Source organism: Haliaeetus leucocephalus, unplaced genomic scaffold, assembly GCF_000737465.1.
Source record: "Haliaeetus leucocephalus isolate CR32 unplaced genomic scaffold, Haliaeetus_leucocephalus-4.0 Scaffold773, whole genome shotgun sequence".
Classification (NCBI taxonomy): Eukaryota; Metazoa; Chordata; class Aves; order Accipitriformes; family Accipitridae; genus Haliaeetus; species Haliaeetus leucocephalus.
In genome coordinates, this window is record NW_010973209.1 from 3,980,405 (window position 1) to 4,004,379 (window position 23,975).

A 23,975-nucleotide genomic window follows, 5' to 3' on the forward strand; every position below is an offset into this window, starting at 1 on the left:
GAGAAAATCATGGCACAAATGGGTTTAGTAGCTAAACTTAGAACACGGTAATTCAGTGAGAGAACAAGGAACAAGCTAATTCCCGTCCCGCTTGCTGAACGTTAGCAGAAAAAGAATATAATCTTTCTTCTGCTCCTATTGTTTGTTGCCTCAAGAATTGACTTTTCATAGATAATAATATATTCAGGGACTTAAGGGCAAAAAGTTAAGCAGGAATTTTAGTGGCAGAATGATGGGGACATCATTTATAAAGAAAGAAAAAAAGGAAATACATACAGTAAAATTTAATGTTGGAATTATCTAAGCTTATTAGAGATGAAAACATCTGACTGAGTCATGTTATGAATTTTATTAATAATGGTGAATACTTCATGTCTCTGGAATTGTCCATCCTTTTCTGTAAAGACCATTGCCTTGATAATGGTCACGGTTTGGTCCAGTTACTTTCAGGAAATTCTGATTTTCATGTGTTGAGCATATCAGTACATTTGTAGAAATTAATCTGGGTTTTATCAGCATAGGAATAATCCTGAATGTGGGTTTTTTTTATGGGGTCCTAGTCATTCTGACCTTGCAAATGGGTAGAAACGCTGATGAAACCAAGTGCTGGTGTGTGGATGCATATTTAGCTAACAGTCATAAGAGCATTCCAGATGCTTTTAGAAGGCCTTGAACAGAATAAACAAGAAGACAAAAAAAGAAAGATGCCAATTAGAAGAACACAGGTGCACATTCCACGATAAAGGGAACTTGGCACAAAGAACCTCAATTCGGCAGTTTATCTTGACCGATCAGACTGAGAAAAGTTTCGCATGTTTTAGGTGGTATAACCAATTATGTCCTATGTTTATACGCGTGGACAGAGTTAGTATGACCAATTATATCTTATGTTTATGCACGTGGACAGTATCGGTGTAACCAATCATATTCTATGCTTGTGCACGTGGACAGTGACTTTGCAGAATATGTGACTATAAGTATGTGTGTGTTTGAGCAATAAAGGGTCGTCTGTAGTCTGCTTTCAAGATTTCAGGCGTCCGTCTACTTCAATCTCCTCACTGGTGTGCTTGCTTTTTTACCACACCACGTTGACTGATTTGGAAGAGAGAAAGAGAACCAAAAAAACCCAATAAGCTTGGTTGGTCACTTCTGTGCTTGCTAGGGGACAGTACACCCCCAGAAAAGGGAGAAGACGTAAACTATTACTTCTGGCATCGTTTTCCCCATCCCCCTGAAAGAACTCAGTGTCCTCATGGTAGGATGCTGCATTCCAGTGCAACTACGCACTCCAGAGATACCACAGCACAGATAACGTCCCAGTGCAGTGCCACAGATGTGTCCTTCACCCTCCAGCTACGGCTGGAGTTTGGCAACCCTCTATGGAAATATAAAAAAGAATCAGTCTAAATGCACAGCTATTTATAAATTCGTGCAAAGTTCCTCAAGTGGTATGAAGTCCCTCTCGCCTTTACCCAAACGCTGCCCCTGCTCACACCAGTCCCTCTGCATGCCTTTATAGAGACCAAAGTGTCTCTTCTTTCAGCCAGCAGTGAATCTGATTTATATAATACCACCTGGTTCTTGCTCCCTTCTTCTGCTTCCACACTTAGATTAAGACCATTATGGAATAGGTGCTGCCCTTGTCTGTAGGCTGGGGTATATTGTGGGTGTCCCCGTAGGAATATAATTCCCCTCGGCCTTTTGGTCTGGACCTGGAGTGTGACATTTGGGGAGTCTTGCCTTGGTGAGTACTTCCTTCTTGTAGTTGTCTACGAAATACTCAGAGAACCACTTCCTGTGCTATCGATGGGGCGAGATGAACCATACTGCTAGTTTTGCATTCATCTGAGCCCTGAAAGACTCAGCAAAGAGCAAACAGCATGTGGTAGAACCATTTTGTTAGCAGAAGGAAAATCATGATCTTTAAAGCACCGTTTTCCCCTGTATAAATACATGGTACAGAAAAGCTAATTATAGCCCCAAGGCTGACAATTACCAATGACAAACACAAACCCCCAAACAAACCCAACAGTTTCTCATTTTCAAGAAGTTACAGAAATGCTTTTTTAATGGCACAACACCTGAACTATGTGTCAGCTTTCTTTTCTGCTGATGCTTACCTAGAACGAATCACTGCTGAGAGAGAAAGCAGAAAGCAAGGAGGCAGTCAAGCCCTGGCAGCCGTCTGAATCTCAGGCATCTTGCTTTAATTTCCCTTTCTTGGTGGCAGATGGTAGCTTTGCAGGGGTGTTAAATCTGCTCATAACTAACAGGGTGTTGTTTCTTCGAATGCTCCATCTATTTCCACAGGAACAAACCATCAATTCTCACTATAACATGGCACAACCCAATAGTCAAGAAACTATGATGTGACTGGGAAAAAGAAATCACACCACCTACATCCCCCAAACCCCTATCAAATAAACGTAATAACCCAGAGTTGTTTACTATACTTTCTCCCATCTCATGTATTCTGTTAGTTCAAGAGCTGAACCTGGTGTGCCGTTCCCCAGAGCTTTCACAGCCAGGCTCCTCAGGCATGCTAAAATATGCAAGCTGTGAGAGATGCTTTAACTTACTTCAGGACCAGGGCTGCTGTTTTTTCCAAGGGTAAGACACAATCCCTGCCCTGAAGTACTCACAGCTTAAACAGAGAAGACAGAGAATGGAGTAAACAGTTTATCATCCTTGGGACCTCCTAGCATCAAAGAGGGAGTGGGTCAGATGTGTTGCATAGGTCTCAGCCCTTGTTTTACTAAGCTCTCCTTTCACAAAGCAGTGTAATTTCTAATTTCTGCAGTAGAACTATCATTTTGGTTATTCCCCTTTCACATAAACTAGCACAGCCCTTGGCTGTATCTGGGAGTGTTCAGCTGCCCGACAAGCCACCAAGTAGGTAAATCTGTAATGGCTCAAGTTGCTGCAAGGAATGGAAAGCAAAGCTTGAACAAGGAGCTTGTAGCACTCTTACAGACAGGCAGCAGCCGGGGTCTTGGGGGGGCAACTCCTGTGCCTGGGAAGCAGCTTTCACACAGGACATCGCACTCTGCCTGCCCAGGGTGGACCCCCGACACCCCTGCCATGCAGTACTGTAAAATGCTCTGAGGCTCCTGCATAAAAGACTGTTGTGTCAGTGGAATCGCTCTTAACGATAGGTAGAGGGGCTTTATATGGCAAATATTGAGATTTATCATCTCTCAGCACAAACATCCAAGAAAGTGGACAATGTGCTGCTGTAATCTATAGTTTTAGTTGCAGGCTGTAACCGAAGCCAACGGACTAATTCTCTCCTTTTAGTATTTCCCCAAATTGTAATCCTGCAGACTTTGGCACTGCCCCCCCAGTCGAAGACACGTGCAGGATATGTGATTGTGGCGGGAGGGAGGCGGTGGTTGTAAAACTGCCCAATACTTGGTCATTCACATGACTTTCAGCTTCGCTCCAAAACTGAAAAGTGACCTGTTTGTGTGAAGCTTTTTCCATACTGTCAGCAGCTGAATCTCCTGTCAACTACAACCGCTGCACCTGCTAAGAGCAGAACCACCAGAGATCACAGCAAAGTAGCTTTCAAACGCTGCTGAGCTTTGAAGTGGCCCATGTTTAGATTTTATTCTGCCTTCCTAGGACTGTAGGGAAAAGTTTCAGTTTTAATCCCAGCATCTGGTGTGCATTTGGTTGCAGAATAAAGGTTCATTCATGCTACACATGCAGATTTCAGTCTTCACTGTCAAAGTGCTTCTGCCCAAACTCATCTGGGTAGAGTCCTTATCCCGGTAGCCCTGCAATAGTCCCTGCACCTTTTGGCCTCTCCTGTTTTGCTAAGGATCATCTTTTTCTTGCAAACTATACACTCAGGGAAAATCCTCTTGCAATCAAAGTGACCCGCTCTGAAGAAAGAGGGGTAAAAGTGCAGCTGGCACGAAGTCACTGGTGGTCACAGCGTGATTTCATCGCCTTCGCTGCGCTCACCTGCGCACCCAGCACACACTGCCTGCCGCTCAGGGGACAAGCCACCGCTTTTAGAGCAAGCTCTGTTATCGAGTGTCCGGGACGAAGGAATAGTCAAAGGAGACGCCGAATAGAAGTAAGGAGTTTCCCCACCCACACAGCAGATACAACGACACCGTCTTCTGCTACCAAAAGGTAGCCCAGCTGTTTATTAGTCACTTAAAAGGCTGTGACCTTTCCATTCAGGTTGAAGGAAATCGAACGGCAGGAATCCCAGCGATTTCACAGTTTGGCTCCTGTTCAGACTGGAGACTATGTTAACTGCAGGACAAATTCTGGGGTCCTTCCAGTTTCTTGGTTGTGCAGATGCAAGCTCACACGGGGGTACTTTCTTCTGGATAAACCGCACAAGCCAAAGGGGCAGACTTTGCTTCCAACTATTCCTGCTGTATCGTTTCCCCCACACGTTCAATTAACTGTTATCATCCATCCAGTGATAAGCTCAGCTAAGAATCAAAGGAATTAGGCACCGGGATTTGCTTATATCACACTTTTACGTGATTCTGTAAACTGGTTTATAACTCTGTTCATCCCAGAGCTGGCTCAGAGAAAAAACACATGACTGCTTTGCCTGATAATGGCTCACTGCTGTTCTTGCTGACTAATTTCTGGCGTGTTCAACCTAGGCTGAGTTCAGAATACTTTAATACTGAAGTATTACACAGCCCTCATTGCAGACTGGAGAATAGGGGAATACCGAGCAGCAGGCAGGAGACAAGATTCTCATGCTGAACCTTTAAGCTCATTTTTTTATCTAAAAGGGAGAAAGGGGATTTCCCACTTCTACTGAATGCCTTTTTGCTTCCCATTAAGAGAGAATGCAGCTAAATAATAGCCACTGATCTCTGTCTGGACTCTTGCAGTAACTTGCATCCTTGGTTCTCTCCATTTCCTTCAAAAATCAGTAAGATCGGACTCTTCTAAACTGTACTTGCTATGATTTGATTACAAGTCAGAACTGTGCTCCCACTGATTTTCAAGTGGCTTTGCAGTATTCTCTTTGAAATCTCTCCATAATATGCTCGTGGCCTCAGCGTGGTACTTGATGGAGTTACAGCAAACAGATGCCCAGCCCAGATAAACGATGGATTTGTTAATACCCACTGAAGACCAGGAGTAAAATGTATCATCTGACCCAATACTTTCTGTGCTGTCAAAACTTACACTAAGATTAATAACTAAGTTTTGTCAAATGCGTTTAAAGAGCTAAGGGCATGCCATATCCATGCTTTTTCCCAGGTCTATCAATTTTAAAAATATACAAGCAGGACCCACATGAGTGGCTGAGGAATAAAGGGCTTAGGTATCTTTGGGGAGAGTGGGAAGGCAGATGTTTGCCTTTTTTTTACCAGTAAAATTTAGTCCTCTCTGCTGAATCTTGTTTGCTAAACTCAGGTCTGGATGCTTCTCACATAACTAGGTGTGTTTAACTGAGCTACCTACAATATAAGCTTAGGAGCCTTGGGCATCTTCTGGAGTTGATTTAGATGGTTATTCAGGCAACCCGAGATCTGAGCTTAAAAGAGTCTAGATCTTTTGTACTTAAAAACGTAAGCAAACAAACTCAAAGTACTTTTAAGATAATGCATTACTGAGTGGTGGAAATTACTGACCCATAGTGTTGTGGAGATTGAAGTATAAATGCATTAAGAAAAGGAAATCTAAAGTAGGATTGGCTTAATGGTGGCTTTCAAGCATTTTGGGCCAAATGCGAAGTTTGGCTCAGGAAATTTCCAAGTTGCTGACTGGCACAGACTAAGAACAGAAGAACTGCTTAATGGCATATTAAGCTAAATGAACCTTTCATCTAACGGGCTGTGCAAGTCTTATATTTTTATGCGTGCACATTAGAGGAAGGGCAAGCTGTTATTCTTTATAGCCTGGACGAATGATTTCTGACATCTCTTGTATCGTAGCAGGCCAGGACTGATCGCTGAGTTCAGTGTGATAACCGTGGTAGAGCCCCACTGACAGCAGGGGATTTGGACTGCTCATTTATCACTGTGCAAACGTGATCAGAATTAAGCCCATTCATTTCCTGAAACCACTGGCTCACATCCTGTATATGTTCAACCATGCAATGGTGTGCATCTCTTAGATGAAACCACAGAAAATGAGGCCTTGCAAGACAATATATACACACCACTTTCCCCAAAGCACTGTTCATCTCAATAAGGGTCTGAGGGTGATCTGCTGAGAGTCCTGTTCTTTTTAAGCCCTGTCCTATATATTGTTTGACAATAGCTTGGTGTTAATCCAGGCCACAACTTGCAAAGCATGGGTGAAATAGTAATGTAATATGTTGTGCAAACCTAAGATTTTATTAATCAGGCATCAAGTTCCTATGAGTGTGGTCAGGAAGACAGACCTCATCAGAACAAATATGTTGTAGGACAGGTTTGTGTTTCTAGGGCCAGCCCTTGCACATACTTGCTTGTGGTCTGAATCGCTTAACGCTGCAGACCCTCCGCAATAGTTTGCTGGCTGGTTGGGATGTATCGTTCAGCTTTTGTAAGTGGTGTTTGTCGTCAGTCTCCAAATTCTCTTCCGAACCGACAAGCTCTCCTGGTTTCTACTGCTATTCTGATGGTTTGGTTTGTATTGTAGAGTGGGGAAAAAAAAAAAAAAAGAAAACCACACATTGGCCACAAATTGCTGCCTAACTGCAGCAACTGTACATATCCCGCATACTTCATTGTATATATTGTAGGAACATATGCTTGTGTATATGTATATAAATGTGTGCATATGCCTGTATATATATATAGTAAGTAGGTATATCGCGGTGTATTTTTACAGCTATTAGCCCTAAGTAATCTAGGGGATTTTCAGCATTATAGATATGTTGTATTTGAATAGATATGCAATTGCCTTAAGACGTTTCGGGTGAGCTAGATAGTTGCAGAAGCGTTGCAGAGATGGAAGAAGCCCTTTCCTTTCCTGGCCAGATTCAGAAATATCCAGGAGACAAACTGCCCCTGTGCTGTGTCATGACAAGTTCCCCAGGATGGTAGGGGAGGCAGAGCAGGGAGCAAACCCAAGTACCTGTGCTTGGGTGGAGGAAGGGGCCTCCACTATCATCCAGCTACTCTGTGCTTCTGTTATGGCTTGTAAAGATTACGGGAATGGGTGAAAGTCAGAAGTGCTCCCGGGGCTGCACTGGCCTTGGCAAGAAACCAGAAGAATATGACTTGCAAAAAGTCATAGCAGTTTTAAAACTTGCAGAGTTCAGGAGGGAGAACTATTGTTTCTGTCTTTTGAATGCATCATGAAAAGGAGGGGAGAGGAAGACACAAAAATCCTGTATTTCAGCATTTCTTTTCACCTAAGGTGGGCCAGTGAAATCACCTGTCACCAGAACATATTTCTGTAACCGGAGCTAAAACCAGAAATAGCCACTGGTGGCAGATTTACAGCTCCGGATTTCTGACCTTTGTTTCCTGCCCAGAGCAAGGGCAGTTGCGTGCTGCGCTCTGTCCGACGTGCTCCCGGGAGAGGGAAGGGATGGAAAGGAAGCCAGGGACTGTGTTTCTGGGACGCGTTCAATGTGCTTTGCTGTGAGCCTCGCATCATGGGAATAGGAGATTCTGCAAAAGCAGAGACCCTGAGAAGGGAAAAAATACGCACAATAGCCCTGGCAAAAGCTGCCGGTGGAGTATGCCTGGAAAGCGTTAGCACGATGGGGAGGAAAGGTTTGCCACGTGTTTACACTGATGCTGAACAGCATCTGCAGGGAGGGAAGGTGGTGAGGGATACGCTCTGCAGCTGGACGAGAGGTCGGGATGGCTACGGCCCTCTCCACATCTGCTCTTCTTGTTTCCCCAAACGTCGCTCACAGAGACAAACCTCTGCAAACATGTCAGCTGGCAGTGAAAACCCGGTGGGGCGAAAATGGCACAGAGCTGGATGCTCACAGTGATTCACAAACCTCCTAAAAGTCAAACCCACTAGTTACTTCAGCGCTTTCTGAAAACTCCAACCGGTATCAGTAAAGCACGCTGCTCTCTGAAACCCGGAGGGCTGGTTTTCCTCCTGCCATTTGCTTTATGCAGCCATTTTGAACACATGCAAAGTGGGAAAACTACTCCCCATCTGACAGGCCGCCCGCTGTGCTTAGCTTGCACAGGGAGGGAGAGAGCAAAATATTTCTCTACCTCAGTCCGACCCATTCACTGAAATCAGTGGCATGTAAACATGTTTTGGGGCTTTCTTGATGGGAACCTAAATGTCCTTCTCTGCATGTCTTAATAGATCCCATTCAGCCATCGGCATAGAAGATTCATTGTCACCAATTAGGGCAAACATTTACATGTTCTCTTCTCAGCCTGGTCTTCTGACCAGCTGAAGCCACGCCAATCTCACTGGCCAGGCTAGTCACATTTCCTGGCTGAAGCTGGTTTATAGATGACTTGGATATCACTAGCACCTAAGTGAGGGAGGAAGATCCATGCTTACAACCAGATTCAAAGGCTGCTGAATCCAAGGGAATGATTCCTCTTCAAGCCAGCATGCTCTGAATGAGGCTAGACAAAAGAAAGCTTTGATAGCGATTGATTTTTGAGGGAAAGGAGCTGCATCTTTTGCTAGCTTTGAAGATGAGTTGTTTAAAAGTAAAGGCAAAATCCATGCTGGCTTGGGGAAGGTGATTGTGGCTGTGCAGAGGTTGCGATGATGAGATGCAGGCAGGCTCCAATCTCTAATGAAGAGAATTGAGAGGGGCTGTGCTCGATATACAGAAGTACTCTACTGCAAGAAACAAGACGGTGAGAACTGATAATGAGAATGAAGAACTTCCTTTGATTATTGCTTCTCATTTCCTATAATGCAATCTACATCTTTAAAGAAAGCTCTTCTGTTAGACGTTAGATCCCCTTTCCTCCTCCACGTGGTTAGAAGATTTTAAGCACTAGTGCTGAAAAAGAAAGGTTAACCTGAATAAGGTAGAATATAAGCCTCTTTTTCTTGTGACTTATATGCCACATTAATGCAATGTTACACCACAGGTATGAGTGGAGCCATTTCAGATGTACAGCAAAATCTGGCAGGCAGGGAAGTGCATACTGGTTATGTGGGAGCAGCCAAGATGGTGCTGAGAAAATTGCTGAGAACAAACAGGAGGAGGTGATGGCTGAACGCATCCTGGGTTGGTCATGGGTTTCACATGCGGACCAGGGCAGGACGGTACCTGTGGTTTCTTTTAAAAAAGATAGTTGGAAACAAGATGGAATTGTTACGTGTCTAGGTGCCTAAATACTTTTGAAAACCTAGCCCCTAATCACCTTTGAAAAGAGCTATTGAATTCATAGATTATGTTAGACATGTCATACCAGGCAGTATATGCAAGCTGGACTGGTAGTTTGGCTTTGGACAAATTACATAGACTCTGTTTGTCAAAAGCAGGTGCTGATTTTGAATGCTTCTATTTCAGTTGTGCAAGGATTTTCAAAGATGGTGAGAGTGATGCATCTGGGATTGGATGTGTGAGCACTCACACATGCCTGTTTTTACATGTTTAAAACAGAAAAATTGAAAGCCAGTTTTGAAAACAGAAGCTTAATCCTTCTGCACTTGCAGTTTCCATGTCTGTGAAATGGGGATAGCAATAACACTTACCACCCTGCTGATGGCAAAGAAAATCACTGGAAATTTCTCTGCCTTCCTTACATTGCAGTGGGCGGCAGAACATTCACAGTTACTATGGGGCAATGTCTGTGCTTGAAACTCTGTTCCTTTACAAGAGGTAGATCAGGGACACAGGCAACAGCATGGGCAGCGGGTACAGCAATCATTAGAGCCAAATAATGGAATTGCACATTTCAGAACAAACAGGATGCACATATACACATCAGAGAAAAAACCTTCTTGATTAACACCCAAGAGGAAATGAAATTAGAGACACTAATCCAGATAACCAAATCGAGCATTTCTAATGTGGGATGGCAGTTAGCTAATGGTAACAACAGCAGCAAAGGACTATCGGCAAAGCTCCACCCTGCGCCACAGTATTTAAAACCAAAATTGTTTCAAAGGCCACAAGCTAGCCGCGCAATTACGTGCCTGAGTAATCTCAGTTAAAACCAATGGAATTATTCACGCATTTGAACTTGAGCGACACGTTCGAATCCTTTGCCAGACTGGCACCTAAATTTCATCCCGGTTTCCTCCTTGAACATGGGGCCCAGCGGGGGAGCCTGTGGAAACCTGTGTGGTTCTTCAGAGCGTGCTGTTCAAAGGGTGACATTCCCGCTGCCTAGCGTGCTGTTGCAAAGCTCCACTTGCCTCAAACTGCAAAAGCTGCAGGGATGTTTGTATGCTAGGCATACCTTAAACTACTCTTCAGCAGTGGAAACAACTCTGCCCGGACCTTGCAGGGTGTAGAGGGGATGCGTCTAGGATTCACCAGTTGTTTTTGCACCGACCACTGATAACAATAACAAAAAAGCCGTAGTTTTCAGGAATTTTCATTCCAACTGAAAACTTGTCTCTGCTTTGACGCATACCTTGAAGCAAAGGGACAATTATCTAGTCACAACATTCAATCCATTTGCATAATCTCATCCAAATTGTACAACTGCTTCAAATACTTTTGTGATTAGAAAGATGCTCCACAAATAAACTGACTGCATGTTCCTGACACTCAAAACTAATGTGTTGCAAGTAAGGGAAAGATAAAGCAGCATGGAAAAAGGATTCCTTCCTTACCATTACTTACACCCAACCTATGAAACCACAAAATTTCATGTCTTACTGTAATGAAAGTCACATCAAAGGTCCTGTAAGACTTGGGGATATGCTGCAGCAAAAATGAAATACTATTTAGTAGGTGGAAAGTTGAGCTAGGTGCCTGGAACAGTATCTAATTGCCACGTAAGAGTACATTTTTGTGTTATTTATGGCCTGATGGCAAATCGAAATTACTGAGATCTAAACCCAGTACTGCAAGAGACTCTCTTTGTGTCCTCAGGCAAATACCTTATAATGCTTTCATGCTTGTTGGGAGGTGTTTAATTTGCAGAGACACTGAGCATCAGTTAGCCAAGATTTTCCAAGGTGGTTGCTGACTTTAGGTAATCCATTTTTGACCTCTGAAAAGGGCTTGGTTTCCAGACACAGCAAAGCACTCAGGTTTCATAGCAAATTTCTTTCGGTTACTCAACTCTCATTTGCAAAGAAAAAAAACCCAAACCCCAGCAATACAACTTTCTCCTGTGTGCTGTTAAGTAATGGTTTTTGGGGGTTTTTTTGGCTTTTGGTGATCCCGGGGGGGGAAATCATGCCCTTTTTGTGGTCCATATACATGCCCTATGCCCCATCACTATCAAAGCTCGCACCTTTATATTCCCAATCTTTAATGTATTTATCCTCTAAAACACCTGTGAGACAGGGAGTTACTATATTCCTCCACCGATGGGCACCTGAGGCTGAAAGAAAGCAGCACCTTGCCCTTGAAGCCGGCTGTGGCGCAAAGAACCGAGGCAGATGCTTCTCCTAAGCCAGCAGCCGGTCTGCTGGGTGGGCTGCTCTGCAGCGGCTCTCGCTGCATTGCTCACTTGAGCTTCCTGTTAGATCTGACAAGTTTTTCCACTGACAGAAAGGATGATAAACAGACCCCTGGTGACTGTGTCCTCTTCACTGCCCCTCACTCCCGCAGAAGTAAGACAGGGTGTGTTAGGTTGCATGCTCTGGCATACGCTGCCCTCATCCCTTCCCGTATCTGCATAACCCCACCGGCTGTCAGGAAGGACTGAAATGATGTCTCTGCCATCCTTCTCCCCTAGAGCAAGCTGGTGACAGCAAGTATGTAAAATTCTTAAGCTGTCGTCCAGGAAAATCCTATGACACCTCAGCAAGCTCTTAGTCCTACGGTTGAAACGAGCCCATGGCAGCAACAGCAACAGGAGAATTTTATCTCCATTTGTCATGCAGACTGGTGGAACAGAGACCAGGGGTGCGAATGGAGGGAGGAAAGATCATTAAGACATGGCAATCCTGTTACCATGCTAAGGGATCTCTAAGCCCAAAGGATCCCAGTACCTACTTCCAAATGTCGTTCTGCCAATCTGGCCTCAGGCTCTTGCAGCCCGTTTCTGCGTCATCCTAAAAGACCTATTCATTTTTTCCCGCCTGTCGTCACATTTTAGCTGGGCGGCCTTGGCTCTACCCTTTTAAAGTTCACTTTGCAGCAGATGGGCCTATCTAAACACCAAGCACAAGCAAAGAAATCAGCAGCTGGTCACAGGAGTTTCCTAGGAGAACATGAAAAGATTCGCAGCGGGCTGCCCAGAGCCCTTGGTTAGGCTGACTCACACAAGAAGCCTGGCGAGACACGTTTCTGGGGTGCTCGAGTCAGTAAGACGCAGCCTAGGCTGAAATCACAGGGGCGAAGCACCAGCCCAAGTTTCTCTCTGCACGATGCACTTCCAAAGGAGTTCAAGGCTGTACAAACGGTGGCTGTCAAATGTTGGTAGGCGTATGGGAATCAAACCAACCCCCAGCCACACCAAGCACTTCTAACGCGCCATTCTCCCCCTTAGAATCCCCGAGGGCTTAAAATCCTTTGATCCCGATAAGGATCAGCAGCTTTGGGGCAGGAAGTGGTGGAAATCGGAAAGACCCCCAAAGTCAGGGTCTTCTTAGGGACTTAAATCCTCTCTCAGAGATAGTATCTGATGAGCTTCTTTGGGAAGCTGGATGATGAAATGGAGAATTCTTCTAAAGACCAATCTTCCCATTTGCAAGGAGAAAATTCCACCTTAGGGAGAAAAGAGGAAATACCACGGGGGAGTGGGTCAGCGAGACTTAAAATACCCCCACACAGCTGGTTCCAGGTTGGTGTAAGAGGTCCCAGTTGTGCAACTCACCCCACACAGGAGGCCCCTTGTCCACATCTGGGCTAACTCTGAGAAGCGAGGGGGTTAAACAGCACAGACGACGGATGTTTGTGGAGCAGTGAACCTGTAATCACTGTAATATTGGAAGGAAAACAGCATCAGCTGTCCTGCGCCATCACGGCACAAGCTATCTGCCCGCTGCAGGGAGCGTGCGTGATTTGGGTCTCTGTGGACCCATCCTGACTCATCCTCTCCCCAGCCTGCTACGCTTGGCTGATGTGTTTCAGACCCAAGTAATCAGGGTACCTGGGGAGCCAGCTGCACCCACGCTGCCCGAGAAAACATTATTACGTGCACCAGCTCTGGAAAGAGCTGTGCGGCCCCGGTGCTCCCCCAGCACAGAGCAGCTGGGCAGCGGGTAGCTGCGCTGCGGCACAGAGCTGGAGTCACTCTTTTTATAAAAGACTCTGCGGCCCTAACTTAAAAATGTGCTGCGAATAGGCAAGAAACACCTGAGGTTGATATTTTTCTCCCAGAGGCTTTGGTACTGATTCTTATTTATACACAGACTCTTTGCATTACTGGAATGGTGTAAAAACCCAATTTCTCTAAAAAGGAATGAGCAATGAAAGCAATGAAAGTTGGGTTATTTCTGGGTGAGATCTTCAGCCGGCCTGTATTAGTGTTGTTCCAACAAAAGTAAATGGTACTGGGCTGATATACACTACCAGAGGGCTTCGCCCTTTAAAACATGAATGCATTTATGATACAGCTATGCTACGGGAGGGGGTCGAAGCGACTGTAAAGGGAACATAAATGTGTCTTGTAAGGTGCAGCTGTAAATTACATTTACTCCAAGGTTTGTCTGCACTGCCCATGGACTAGTGTGAATATGAACCAGATCCCATTCTTGTTTAGTTTGAGATTTCTTTGAACAGTGCCTGGGAGAACTGACTGCAACGTATCCATGGGTAATATATTGTGATTTGACACTTGCTAGGACTTGGCAGCTAGTCTCAGAAAGAAATATTGATTGTGAAGCATAAATTCAATATAATAGTAGAACAAGGGAGCAGGACATCATTGACACCATTTACAGCCTGCAATTCTGGAGTGCCCTTTGTCTCAAGTGGATGGCAAATGTTAATTAAGATGCCCTCTCTGGCATCAAGCGACTTGATGTATTGTCTCATTTTAAATTTTTCTGTCTGTAAAATGGGAACTGATACTTATTGCAAAGTAGCTGTTCATAACATTGCCATTCTCATGCAGCTGTGAATTTCACCCATCAATCTAACTTGCTGTAACTACGGGTAACAACTGGGAGTAAAGGATTTTGGAGGCAACGATGGGATCACTGCCTGTCAGCAGGAGATGATACTGTCTGCTTCCTCGTGTGGCCTCTCCTTACCCTCCTCTCCAGGCATTTGCTCTTTCTGGCTCATATTTGGATTGCCGGCTCTTGCAGCAGGGATGATGTTTTCCTTTTCTGTTTGCACAGCCCCCAGCACAACAGGATTGTGGTGCATAAAAATCAGGCTTCTACTCACTGGTGCCATACAAGGGAAAAACAACACTAGTGTTTCACGTCAGCATGAACTTGGGGCTTGAAATTTGCGTCATGAAACTGATTCAATCGCTCTCAATAAAATGAGGAACCACTTAGAAGTAAAACAGTACCACTTTATTTCAGGTACTTCCAATGGCATTTAATGCATCGCCCTTCATGCTCGGTAGAAATGTATCGAACGTCTTAATCTCAGCCATTCAAGAGAAGCATGTGCTCAAGGTCTTTGCTGAGTCAGGCCATTAATGAGATTTGCGTCGTGTAAGAACTTGCTATATTTCATTAGGTAGGGGAGAAAGAAAATAGTAATTTTTACAAATCAGGAGATGAAAAATCTCTCTGAAACACACCCGTCTCTACACTGGTGATTATTTCACCGTCACCAACCACGAATGATTAATTCTGCGCTATCGCGAACTGCAGAGCCTACCTAATACTACAAGAAAGAGAAAAAAGTGGCACTTGACTTGCGTTTGATAATAGCGGGGGGGGGGGGATGGGTGTGAGCGAAATACAGTTAAAACTTCTTTCGATGTCAGGCTATGGAAGGCCAGGGTGTTTATCAGAGTTACCCGTCTTTGGGTATGCCTCTGCATTTCTAGCACAGAAGACAGATATCCCAACGTTTACTCAGGGCTGCTGTTTGCTCAGCCACGTGAATAACCTTTCGCCAGCATTTTCATGCTAATCTCCTGCTGACAGGGACTGGCCTGCAAGGTATTCGTGCTGGCAATGACAGGAGACTTCAGTCAGTCTCAAGGACTTGAATTTGGTGTCTGGGGAAAGCAAAGGCATCAAACGCACCTCCTGTCACTCATTCCAGTTTATAGTTGCTTGCTTTCTGTTTAAATTTAATGCAGCTCCTTGGTGGGGGACAGAAACGTCTCAGGTCCTGATGATACCTGTCAGGATACCGCCATATCTGCACGTGCAACTCTGCTCTCCATGCCGATCTTTATTCTTTTGGGAACCCGTGTAAAACACGGGAAGGCTGAGGCTTCTCAGGGAATGGAGGAACAACGGCTCCTGCTCCCCAGGTGTGAGAGATCGACATCTCTTAGCTGCCTACCGTGAGTTGCGGGTGTTTGGGAGTACCTTAAAAAGCACCTTTTGCTGCTGGGACTTGTCAAAGCTTCAGGAGAAGGATTGGGAGAATAGATTTGAAAGGGCAGCACCTGTGTCTTATGAACACAGACAAGAGGTACAAGATGTCTATGCAGGTTGTCAGCTGCTTTGTTGCAGTGACTTGAGCCGTTCCCTCAACCCATCCCATTATTTCTTGCTGTTGTTTTTTGCCCCTCCACTTTACGCTGCTCTCTAGATTCAGTCTTTGTGCACGACCGGGCAGCATAGGATATGCTGGAGACGGAATAATGCCAAGCAAAGCCGAGGCCTATTCTTTTCAGGTCTGTTTATATAGGGGGTGAGTAAGACACAGGCGCCGCGGCGCACCCCATTGTAATGCACAAAGCCTGCAGCGAGTCTTGGTGATGGAATCCAAAACGCTGTCAGCTGCTAAACTACAGCTCTTTTGATGACTCTGCTTGTTGAGGATAATTAGACTGGTGCAGTACAGACACACACACGGATGTCTCTATTCTTTTTGCAATTGCAGAACACATGCTGTGAATCCACTATGAGTGCCAGTTAAAACCTAGGGCAACGTTTTCAAGTGTGAGCAAGACTTGGGAGCCTAAGATTCACTTTCAAAGGTGACTTAAAAACGCAAGTCTCATCAGGAGCCAGCACTTGACATTTAAAAGCACCAATTTTTTTTTTTTTTTTTTTTTTGAAACTTTTGCTCATGATCTTTCAAAGAGCAGAATTCCCCCCTGACTTCTGTCAGTGTATTTGTTCAGGAGGTCCTGAGGGCTGGCAGCACCCTTTGAGCATCGGCTCTTGCATAGCAAAGTGGCAGCAGTAATCTAGGAGTAAACTTCCAGAAGGCTTTGTAAGTGCTGCAGAATTCTGCAGAAACAGGCCAACACTGTCACCAAGCCTCCAAGGGGGAAGACTAATCAGCATTTTATGCAGACAAGGCTCCATTCAAATAGTCCATGCTGGATATCTGAAATCATGAGTTTCTCTAGCGAGAATTTGTCTTGAGAATCTCATCAGTAAATTTAAACTGGGCCCTGACAGAAGTATCAGGTCTGTGAAGCGAGAGAGAAGAAAGGACAGAAAAGGAGAAGATAACACTGGTATCTGTATCACTCCAAACTGATATGTAGCTTGAAAGAGAATTGCATACTAAGGATCAAGTTATTAACTGCTTGGGGTTTTGACACAGAAGGCACAAAGTAATTTTTCAGGCTCTGTCAGGGACATGTGGGGTCTGGGGTGCACTTTCTGAAGCTCCTCTCCTTCCCAGTCTAGAGGGTAGGATCAAGTTCAGGACCTTTGCTCCAAGACAAAAAAATCACCAGGGAGACAGAAGCACAAGCAAATGTTTTCTTGTCACCATGTTATTTCGATACCAAAATGAACTAAGCACTCAGGGACCAGGAAACTTTCTGACAGCTCTTACAGTGTTTGCCAAAGTTAGATAGCCCTGAAAAACACATCTCAGAAATCCAGGGATTGCTGTCTTCTGGCTGACTTGCCACCGAACCGGGGACTCGCTGCATGTGGTGATGCTACTCAGACATTTAAATATGAGATCCCAACGAAGCATGGTGTGTGAAGGCACTATAAAGGTGTTGGTATTTTTTTTTCCTCTCCTGAACTTGTGCAAGCTTGCCTCCTGGGCAGCTAGCACTTACGCAGCAAGTATTGCAGTGACTCGCTGACCTTGGCTGTACTGTGAGCAATCTTTGTATAGGGATGCTCTGTCCTTAAACCATTTTCTTGATGTTTGTGGCAGAAGCATTTTGTTTGTCAGTATCAGACCTGAATATCTGATTGTTCCACTTCTCCCAACTATGAGATATGATTAATGGCAGTTACATATATAGTATCTTGAACCACTGAGGTAACATGGAGTGCTACTCCTGCCGTTATTATTTTAGAGTGTGATCTTATCACAGGAATGACTTCTTCAGCCTCTGATAAGAGAAGGTCTCTCTCCATTTGAAAATTTTATACAATGTCATGGAAAGAGATGTTCTACTTAGACCAGATATCTAAGTCTTGTGATTAAGCTAACAGACTGAAACTCTACAGAGTTAGGTGCAAGTGCCAGCCTAACTACACATTTGACGTATATATCTAAACTTCCCTGTGCCTCAGTTTCCAGACTATACAGGGGAAATAAAGACCCCTCTATGTTTTATCACTTTCAATCTTTAAAGTAAGGAACCGTCTGATAGAGATCTCCCCCACACCAAACACAGTGGAGCCGCTGGCATGTAACAGTCTGAATACTTGCAGCAATCACCTCTCGGTCCCACAGCAGAAATCTGCAATAAAGCCAACGAAAAAAAATCCATATGCAGAGCAGCCGCAGGACTCGGTCCCAAATGTACGTTTGTTCAAGCCTTTCTCCAGTGCACCCTCCTGGCAGCTGCTAACTCAATCACAGTATCCATGTTCCACTGCGCAGTGCAAACCTGTTGAATCCCTTCCAGCACAGATGTACAAAATTGTTCAGAGGCCTCAGTGCTGAACCTAGGAATTGCAATACATGAACTAGACCAGTGAATTGCTCAAACTGTTGCTCAAGTTACAATGCAGAATCTCATCCGTTAAACCCCGGCATGGGCAAAGAGCTGCATGCCTCTCAACTTCTGACAAAAGCTCAAACAGGCACATAGAAAGGGAGGGTCACAGTAGGAAAGCAGGTCTTGTCCAAGTGATCTGCCAAAGGGTGCACCTCCAGCAAGTTCCTCCTCTTTCACTATCTGGAGAGCGTAAACAGGTCACAAACACTTCCTAAGAAGCTCCTACTTAAAAATGTCCATCGGCCTGACGGCTGATATGCAGTACTGGAAACGGAAGTATTTTGGTTAGACGGTTTCTCTACCGCGCGGTCCAGCAGCTCTAGGCAAGCCCAAAACTCGCTGTCTTGAATGATGAGCACAGACACGGCATTAGGGGAAGCTTTTGCCTAAGCCCTTGCAGCTACACCACCTGGATTTTCTATTCTCATAGCTGAAGATTTCCTCCAGCGCTGTTAACAAACTTGGAAAGCCACTTTCAATGTAGCCGCCTAAACTGTTGCTTCTAGAAACATTTCCACGCATCAACTTCTTCACTTGGGATGGGGCTTCCCTCCACACCCTGGGCCAACACAAGTCACTGTGAATTATGAAAGCCCTTCTAAAGCTTGGGCTCAAGTGGGACTTACGGGATGTCTATGTTTTGGGATGGTCCTTTGTAGTAAGATGAATTTCAGCCAAGAGTATTTGCAGAAAACTAGTACCCTGAAGGCAAGGCCATGAAGGAACAGAAACCACTTCAAAATCAAAAGTTTATCTACAGCACTTATTTTCCATGCAGTATTTTCCCAAATCCAGCTCAAACCCTAGAGGAATGAAAGACATTGCAGCCTTTCTGTGCTGAACTACTGCTATGTTGCCACGTCTGTTACTAGGCAAAACATGTTTTAGCAGCCTAGAAAACGTTTTCAAAACACAAGTGAAGATTTTACTGTTTGTAAACTGGATCTCAGCTTCTTTTCTTTGAGAATAATGAAACTGTTAATAGTCCTAAATTCTCATAGTTACCGAGAAACGAAATCAAAATCAGACTGGCTTGCTTCTCTTCAGGACCAGGGGAAATGTGGTACAGCTTTGTGAATTAACTCCTCTTCATGCCCATGAACACAGAGTTAAACCCAGGTGGTCTTTTGTGAGAGGGAGGAAGGAGGAAATGCGTAGCACAGGGGAAGCAGTGAAGTTGATTCATGGTAAACTCTACAATATTTCTGTCTATCCCATTTTTATGAGGGGGAAGTATTTGCAATTACGTCTAGCGTCAGCAGATCCACCCAGGAGCACAGCATTACGCACTAAACCAACATTATGGACCTGTCTGTAGAAGAAGGTTCCCCTTTTTCAGGCTGAGATGATGGGAAGGAGCATCAGTTTAGTTTTGGAAAGCTTTGCCACCTGTATCAAGAACAGAGCTTATCTCTTATGCTTATCACTCAGAGCATGGCAACCAAAAAAGCATGATGCCTGTAATTTAAGTGTTCTGTTTATGGACAGTGATTTACCCAGTTTGAGTAATGACAGAGGCCAGAGAATTATCTTCACTTTTCTAGGTCTGTATCTCTTCTGAAACAGTACCTCGGGGCTGTGGCTTGAATTCAGAGTTGTATGCAGAAACTCAAGTAACGTTTTAGATTTTATATATTTATATATTCGTGCACATATGCGCACCCAGAATTAAAACAAAGAAAGCAGGATTTGTTTCTCATACTAGAATTTTAACTTTCTGGTTCTGAGGATATTTTGGAGGAGTTTCAATTCTGACACAAAACTTTTAAAATCTGTGAATCACTGAAATTTTACAGACTCTGGAGCCACGCTGATTTCTGCACCATACAGGCTAGAGCATTTCAACTGCTTATCCCTATATTAGTTCCAATAATTTAATTTTGGTCAAAGGCCTTCTTCCATCCTGAAAGAAACTGCAGTCCATCATTAAATTTTCCTGTGTTTACCATTTTACAGAGATGCATGTTATGCACAGATTTTTTTGATGTCTTGTACATGCATAACAGTTTTAAGGGATCCCCCGTGGTTTCAATGGTCTGTAAACTACATTGTGGTTCCCCTTCTATTTACTCTCAGGAAGACTATCAACACCTATATAGGGATTATCACACAATAATGAGAGGTGCTGGCAGTCAGATTAGATCTGTGGGTGCAACCACTGACAGTAGATCCATAACAAGATGAGGCGCAATATTTCAGAGCAACTGGGAAATAACAGTTGTGTGAAATCTCTTTCTAGAGGAAGCCTGTTCTTGTGTTCAGGGTCTTGAGACACTAGGGATCTGGTTAGACTTTTGTGTGACCCTGGGTAAAATGCTTGCCTCAGTGCCCAAATTGCAAAATGGCAATCATAACATCACCTTTGCCTTCCTTCCTTTGTTTAAATCAGAAACCGCTCGGGATAGGGACAGCCTTCTCCTGTGTGACTAGACAGTACGTAATATAATGGGCTAATTGCAAAATAAAAAAATAATGATTGTGTGCTGACGAAAAATCCCAAAATAGAACAGCTCTTCACGGTAATAGTCCAAAGCAGTGACATACTGCATTGGTTTGAGCAATTGTCACCCACAGGTAAATGCATCCAAAGGTGGTTTGTACATCACTGCATCACCATGTAATTTAGAGTAGCCCAGCTGAATTGAAGCTGTTGCTGGGAAGGAGGAAAAGAGACAGACAGACGTCTGTCCAGGAGCACGCGATAGAGCTGTTAGTTCTAACTGTGCCGACAAGGACTTTAGTGGGGGAAAGGGGAAAACCTCCAGGGTCTCAGTCTGTGTTGTGGGACATCGACATCGGTGGAGCTCTGTTAATTTCAATACCTGCTCTCAATTTATCTTCGTTCGGAAAGGAAGGGTGTGTCTTTCTTTGATGGACCCCATATCCCTAGTCCCCCATAAACCACACACAGGATTGACAAATAAAGGCTTATTTAATAATGCCTTGATTTGAACAAAAGATCCGTGGCAGTTTTGCACTTGATACCTGAAGCATAAACGCCTGTGACATCCTCTCTTGGTTTCAGCCTGGCTTATACTATTTTCTACCCTTAACTGAGCTAGGCTATACTAACTATCCAGTAATACTTGGAAATCATATTTAGTCTTTCACCTTTGATTATTTTAGCATACACAGGGTGGAAGCGGCTTGCCCAAAGTAACACAGAACCAGGAAAATAAAATGAACGTGAGAATCCTTGGTTTCTGTCAGCAGCGCGAGTCCAGGATCATCCTGGCCATCTGAGCTCTTATTGCTGTTATAAACTGTAAGCATGGAGAAGTACTATCAAATAATTAACTATTTCAGTTTTGAAGAGACAAAAGCTGTCCATTAGTATGGGTGTGAGGTACATGAAGTTACTCGAGCTGAATTAGAAGCTGAGAGTTAGGCAATGTCAGTACTCTCCAGGACCTCGGTACTGTCTCAATACCACATCTGAAAGCAGCACTCTGGGGATCTCCAGGTAGCTCCTGTGTCTCTTACCCTGGCTTCAACAGTCCTCTCTGTCCCCTGCCCCCATCAATCCCCCCTGGCTCTTAACAAGAAGCCAGGTGGCCACTGATGCCAACAGCAATGGCATTTTGTGACACGCCTGACAGACTAGTCTGACAACTTGGAGCTCTGTTTTGCACAAGCCATCCAAACAGATGGTCACCACTTTTAAGTATCAGCCTGGCTTGTATTTCTATGCAGGATCTACAGGCACAGATCTGAAATCCGCCGTTTCACTGAATTCTCTGTCTCCTGCTGTAACTGTGGCTTTGGGGTAGAAAACGGGTTGGGAGAGTTTTGGGAGAAGACTCTCAAAAGGACTTTGTTCTAAGGCTACTTCTCAATACCGACTTTGGGAGACAGGGTGTTTTTACCTCCCTGGCAACTCGGTAATGTCTTTCACTCACACTTGCAGAGTAATGTGCTTGGGAGTTAAAAAACAGCTTCTGGGAAGCAGTGACCTTTAGGGAATGTCCTTTTGCCATGCAGTCCTATCTCTCATGCTTCCCAACCTGTGTGCCGTTCCATAGTGTACCCTTGGTGGCAGTACTTAGTTGCTGATTTTATTTCCGTTTTGCTTCTTATCTGAATTTTAATGATGAATTATTTGTAGTATTTCCAGCGGGCTGGAATAGAGGCACTAGTCGCTACTTCAGATTGGGAAAGTGGTCCCCCGCCCAGCAGATGGCTGAGTTGTCAAACAGGGTTATATCGGAGTATCTTGAATTTAGTATCAAGACAGTTTTACCCATCTGGCCGGTTATATTTGCAATAAGTACTCTTCGCAGTTGGGGATGTTTTACCCCTTTCTCTGGCTTGCTCTCTGCCTTTAGCCTTCCCTGTCTTGTATGATGAAGCTTTGGGTCCTTTTTTTGTCAAATGTTAGTGTTTTCTTGGGCAGGAATATGAACCACAGACATAGCTCCTCAGCTAACGGTTAGGTAAGACCAGGGCTGACTGTCAGCCTTGATGGCACTGTTGTACAGGTAATAACTAGTTTCATTGATAGTATCAAGCTGTTTTTTTCCCTAGCTACACTGAAAGATGCACATCTGGTTTTCCAAACAAGCAGAGCATGAAGTAAGTCACCAGACTCCTACTACCTCTGTTTGCATTCATTGTATATAAATGCTGTATGTTGATTTCAATAGATAACTATAGATCACTGACAGACATCAGGAGCATAAGTAGGACAGTGGAAAACACGCATTAGATTTTCTGTACGTGCTAGTGGATCCACAGCAACCTCATGAATCCACAGATGACACGTGTCCTTAAAACTGCATGTGTGTATCTCGTATGTTTAGAAGAAAACTGCACAAAGACAGGCTGCCAAACCACTGACTTCTGATTGGTATCAATGACAAAAGGAAAACTTAAGCAGATCAAGGAATCATCCAAATCCCCGCCGGCTTCATTTGCATCCGAAAGCGCACGGTCCCACTTCAGGAGTCACTACGCTTAAAACCGGGAGAGTCATTATTAAGTTATCATTAGGTTGCTGCCTCATTAATTTAAAGCGTAAGCGCACGCAAGGAGATTACACCGGGGCATTGCTAAACTGGGCAAGAAAAAAACCTGCCGCTTCGGACTAGGGAAATTTTCTTCTACTGCTCCGTCCCTTTTCGGCAGACCCGTGCGCGGATTAAAGAAAATCTCCCGGGTGACCGAGTTAGCCAAAGCAATTGCGCCAAGGACTCTCTTTATTTTCCAAGCGTAGGGACGCTGGGCTCCCGTTTCCACTTGGGGGTGCAAAAAACCAAATCGCCTCCCCGGCGAGCCCAAACTTCCCGGCGACGCTCGCCGGGCGGGCTGCTCCGGAGGCCCCTTCAGCACCCCGGCTCCCACGGGCGGCGGGGGCGGGACGCGGGGGTGGGCAGACCGGGACGGCACCTGCCGCCCCCCCCCCCTTTCCCTCACACCCCGGGAACCGGAGCAACCCCTCCCGCCTGGCTGAGGCGACCGGGAGAGGCGAGCGGGCGCATCCCGGACAGCATCCCCGGGCCGCTGCCGGCAGCGCATCCCGCCTTCCCCCGCCGCCCAGGCCGGAGCAGCGAAGCAGAAAAGGCGCCCGTCGCGTCTCAGAAAAGGGGGGGGGGGCCCGCACGGCGACTTACGCCCGGGCTTTGGGGAAGCCCATGGACAGCAGGATCTCCAGCGACGAGCCATGTTTGATGGTCCCCGCTCGGTGCTGCCGGTTCCGCCGGGGGATGACTTTGCTGTACAGCTCCTCTTTGGCAGCCATGGCGTGCGGTGCGGGCTGCCCGCGCTGGGCCATCACCACCGCGCAGCCATCGCCGCCCTCGCAGGGCCATACACACCCGCCAGCGCCCAGCGCCCCGCCGGGGGGCCGAGGCCGGGGCAGAGCCCTCCTCCGCGCCCACCCCTGCCCGCCGCTTCAGCGCTCCCGCCCGGCCC

At 45.3% G+C, this 23,975-nt stretch overlaps 1 protein-coding gene across 1 annotated transcript in view; it reads right to left on the minus strand.

Moving 5' to 3' along the window:
• Positions 1-23,892, minus strand: part of UBASH3B (ubiquitin associated and SH3 domain containing B) — a 74,648-nt gene extending 50,756 nt beyond the window's left edge. The window contains exon 1 of the mRNA XM_010581427.1: positions 23,675-23,892. Within this exon, the coding sequence (XP_010579729.1) occupies positions 23,675-23,835 (161 nt within the window). The 5' untranslated portion in view covers positions 23,836-23,892. The remainder of the gene's footprint in view (positions 1-23,674) is intronic.
• Between the last annotated feature and the right edge of the window lie 83 nt (positions 23,893-23,975).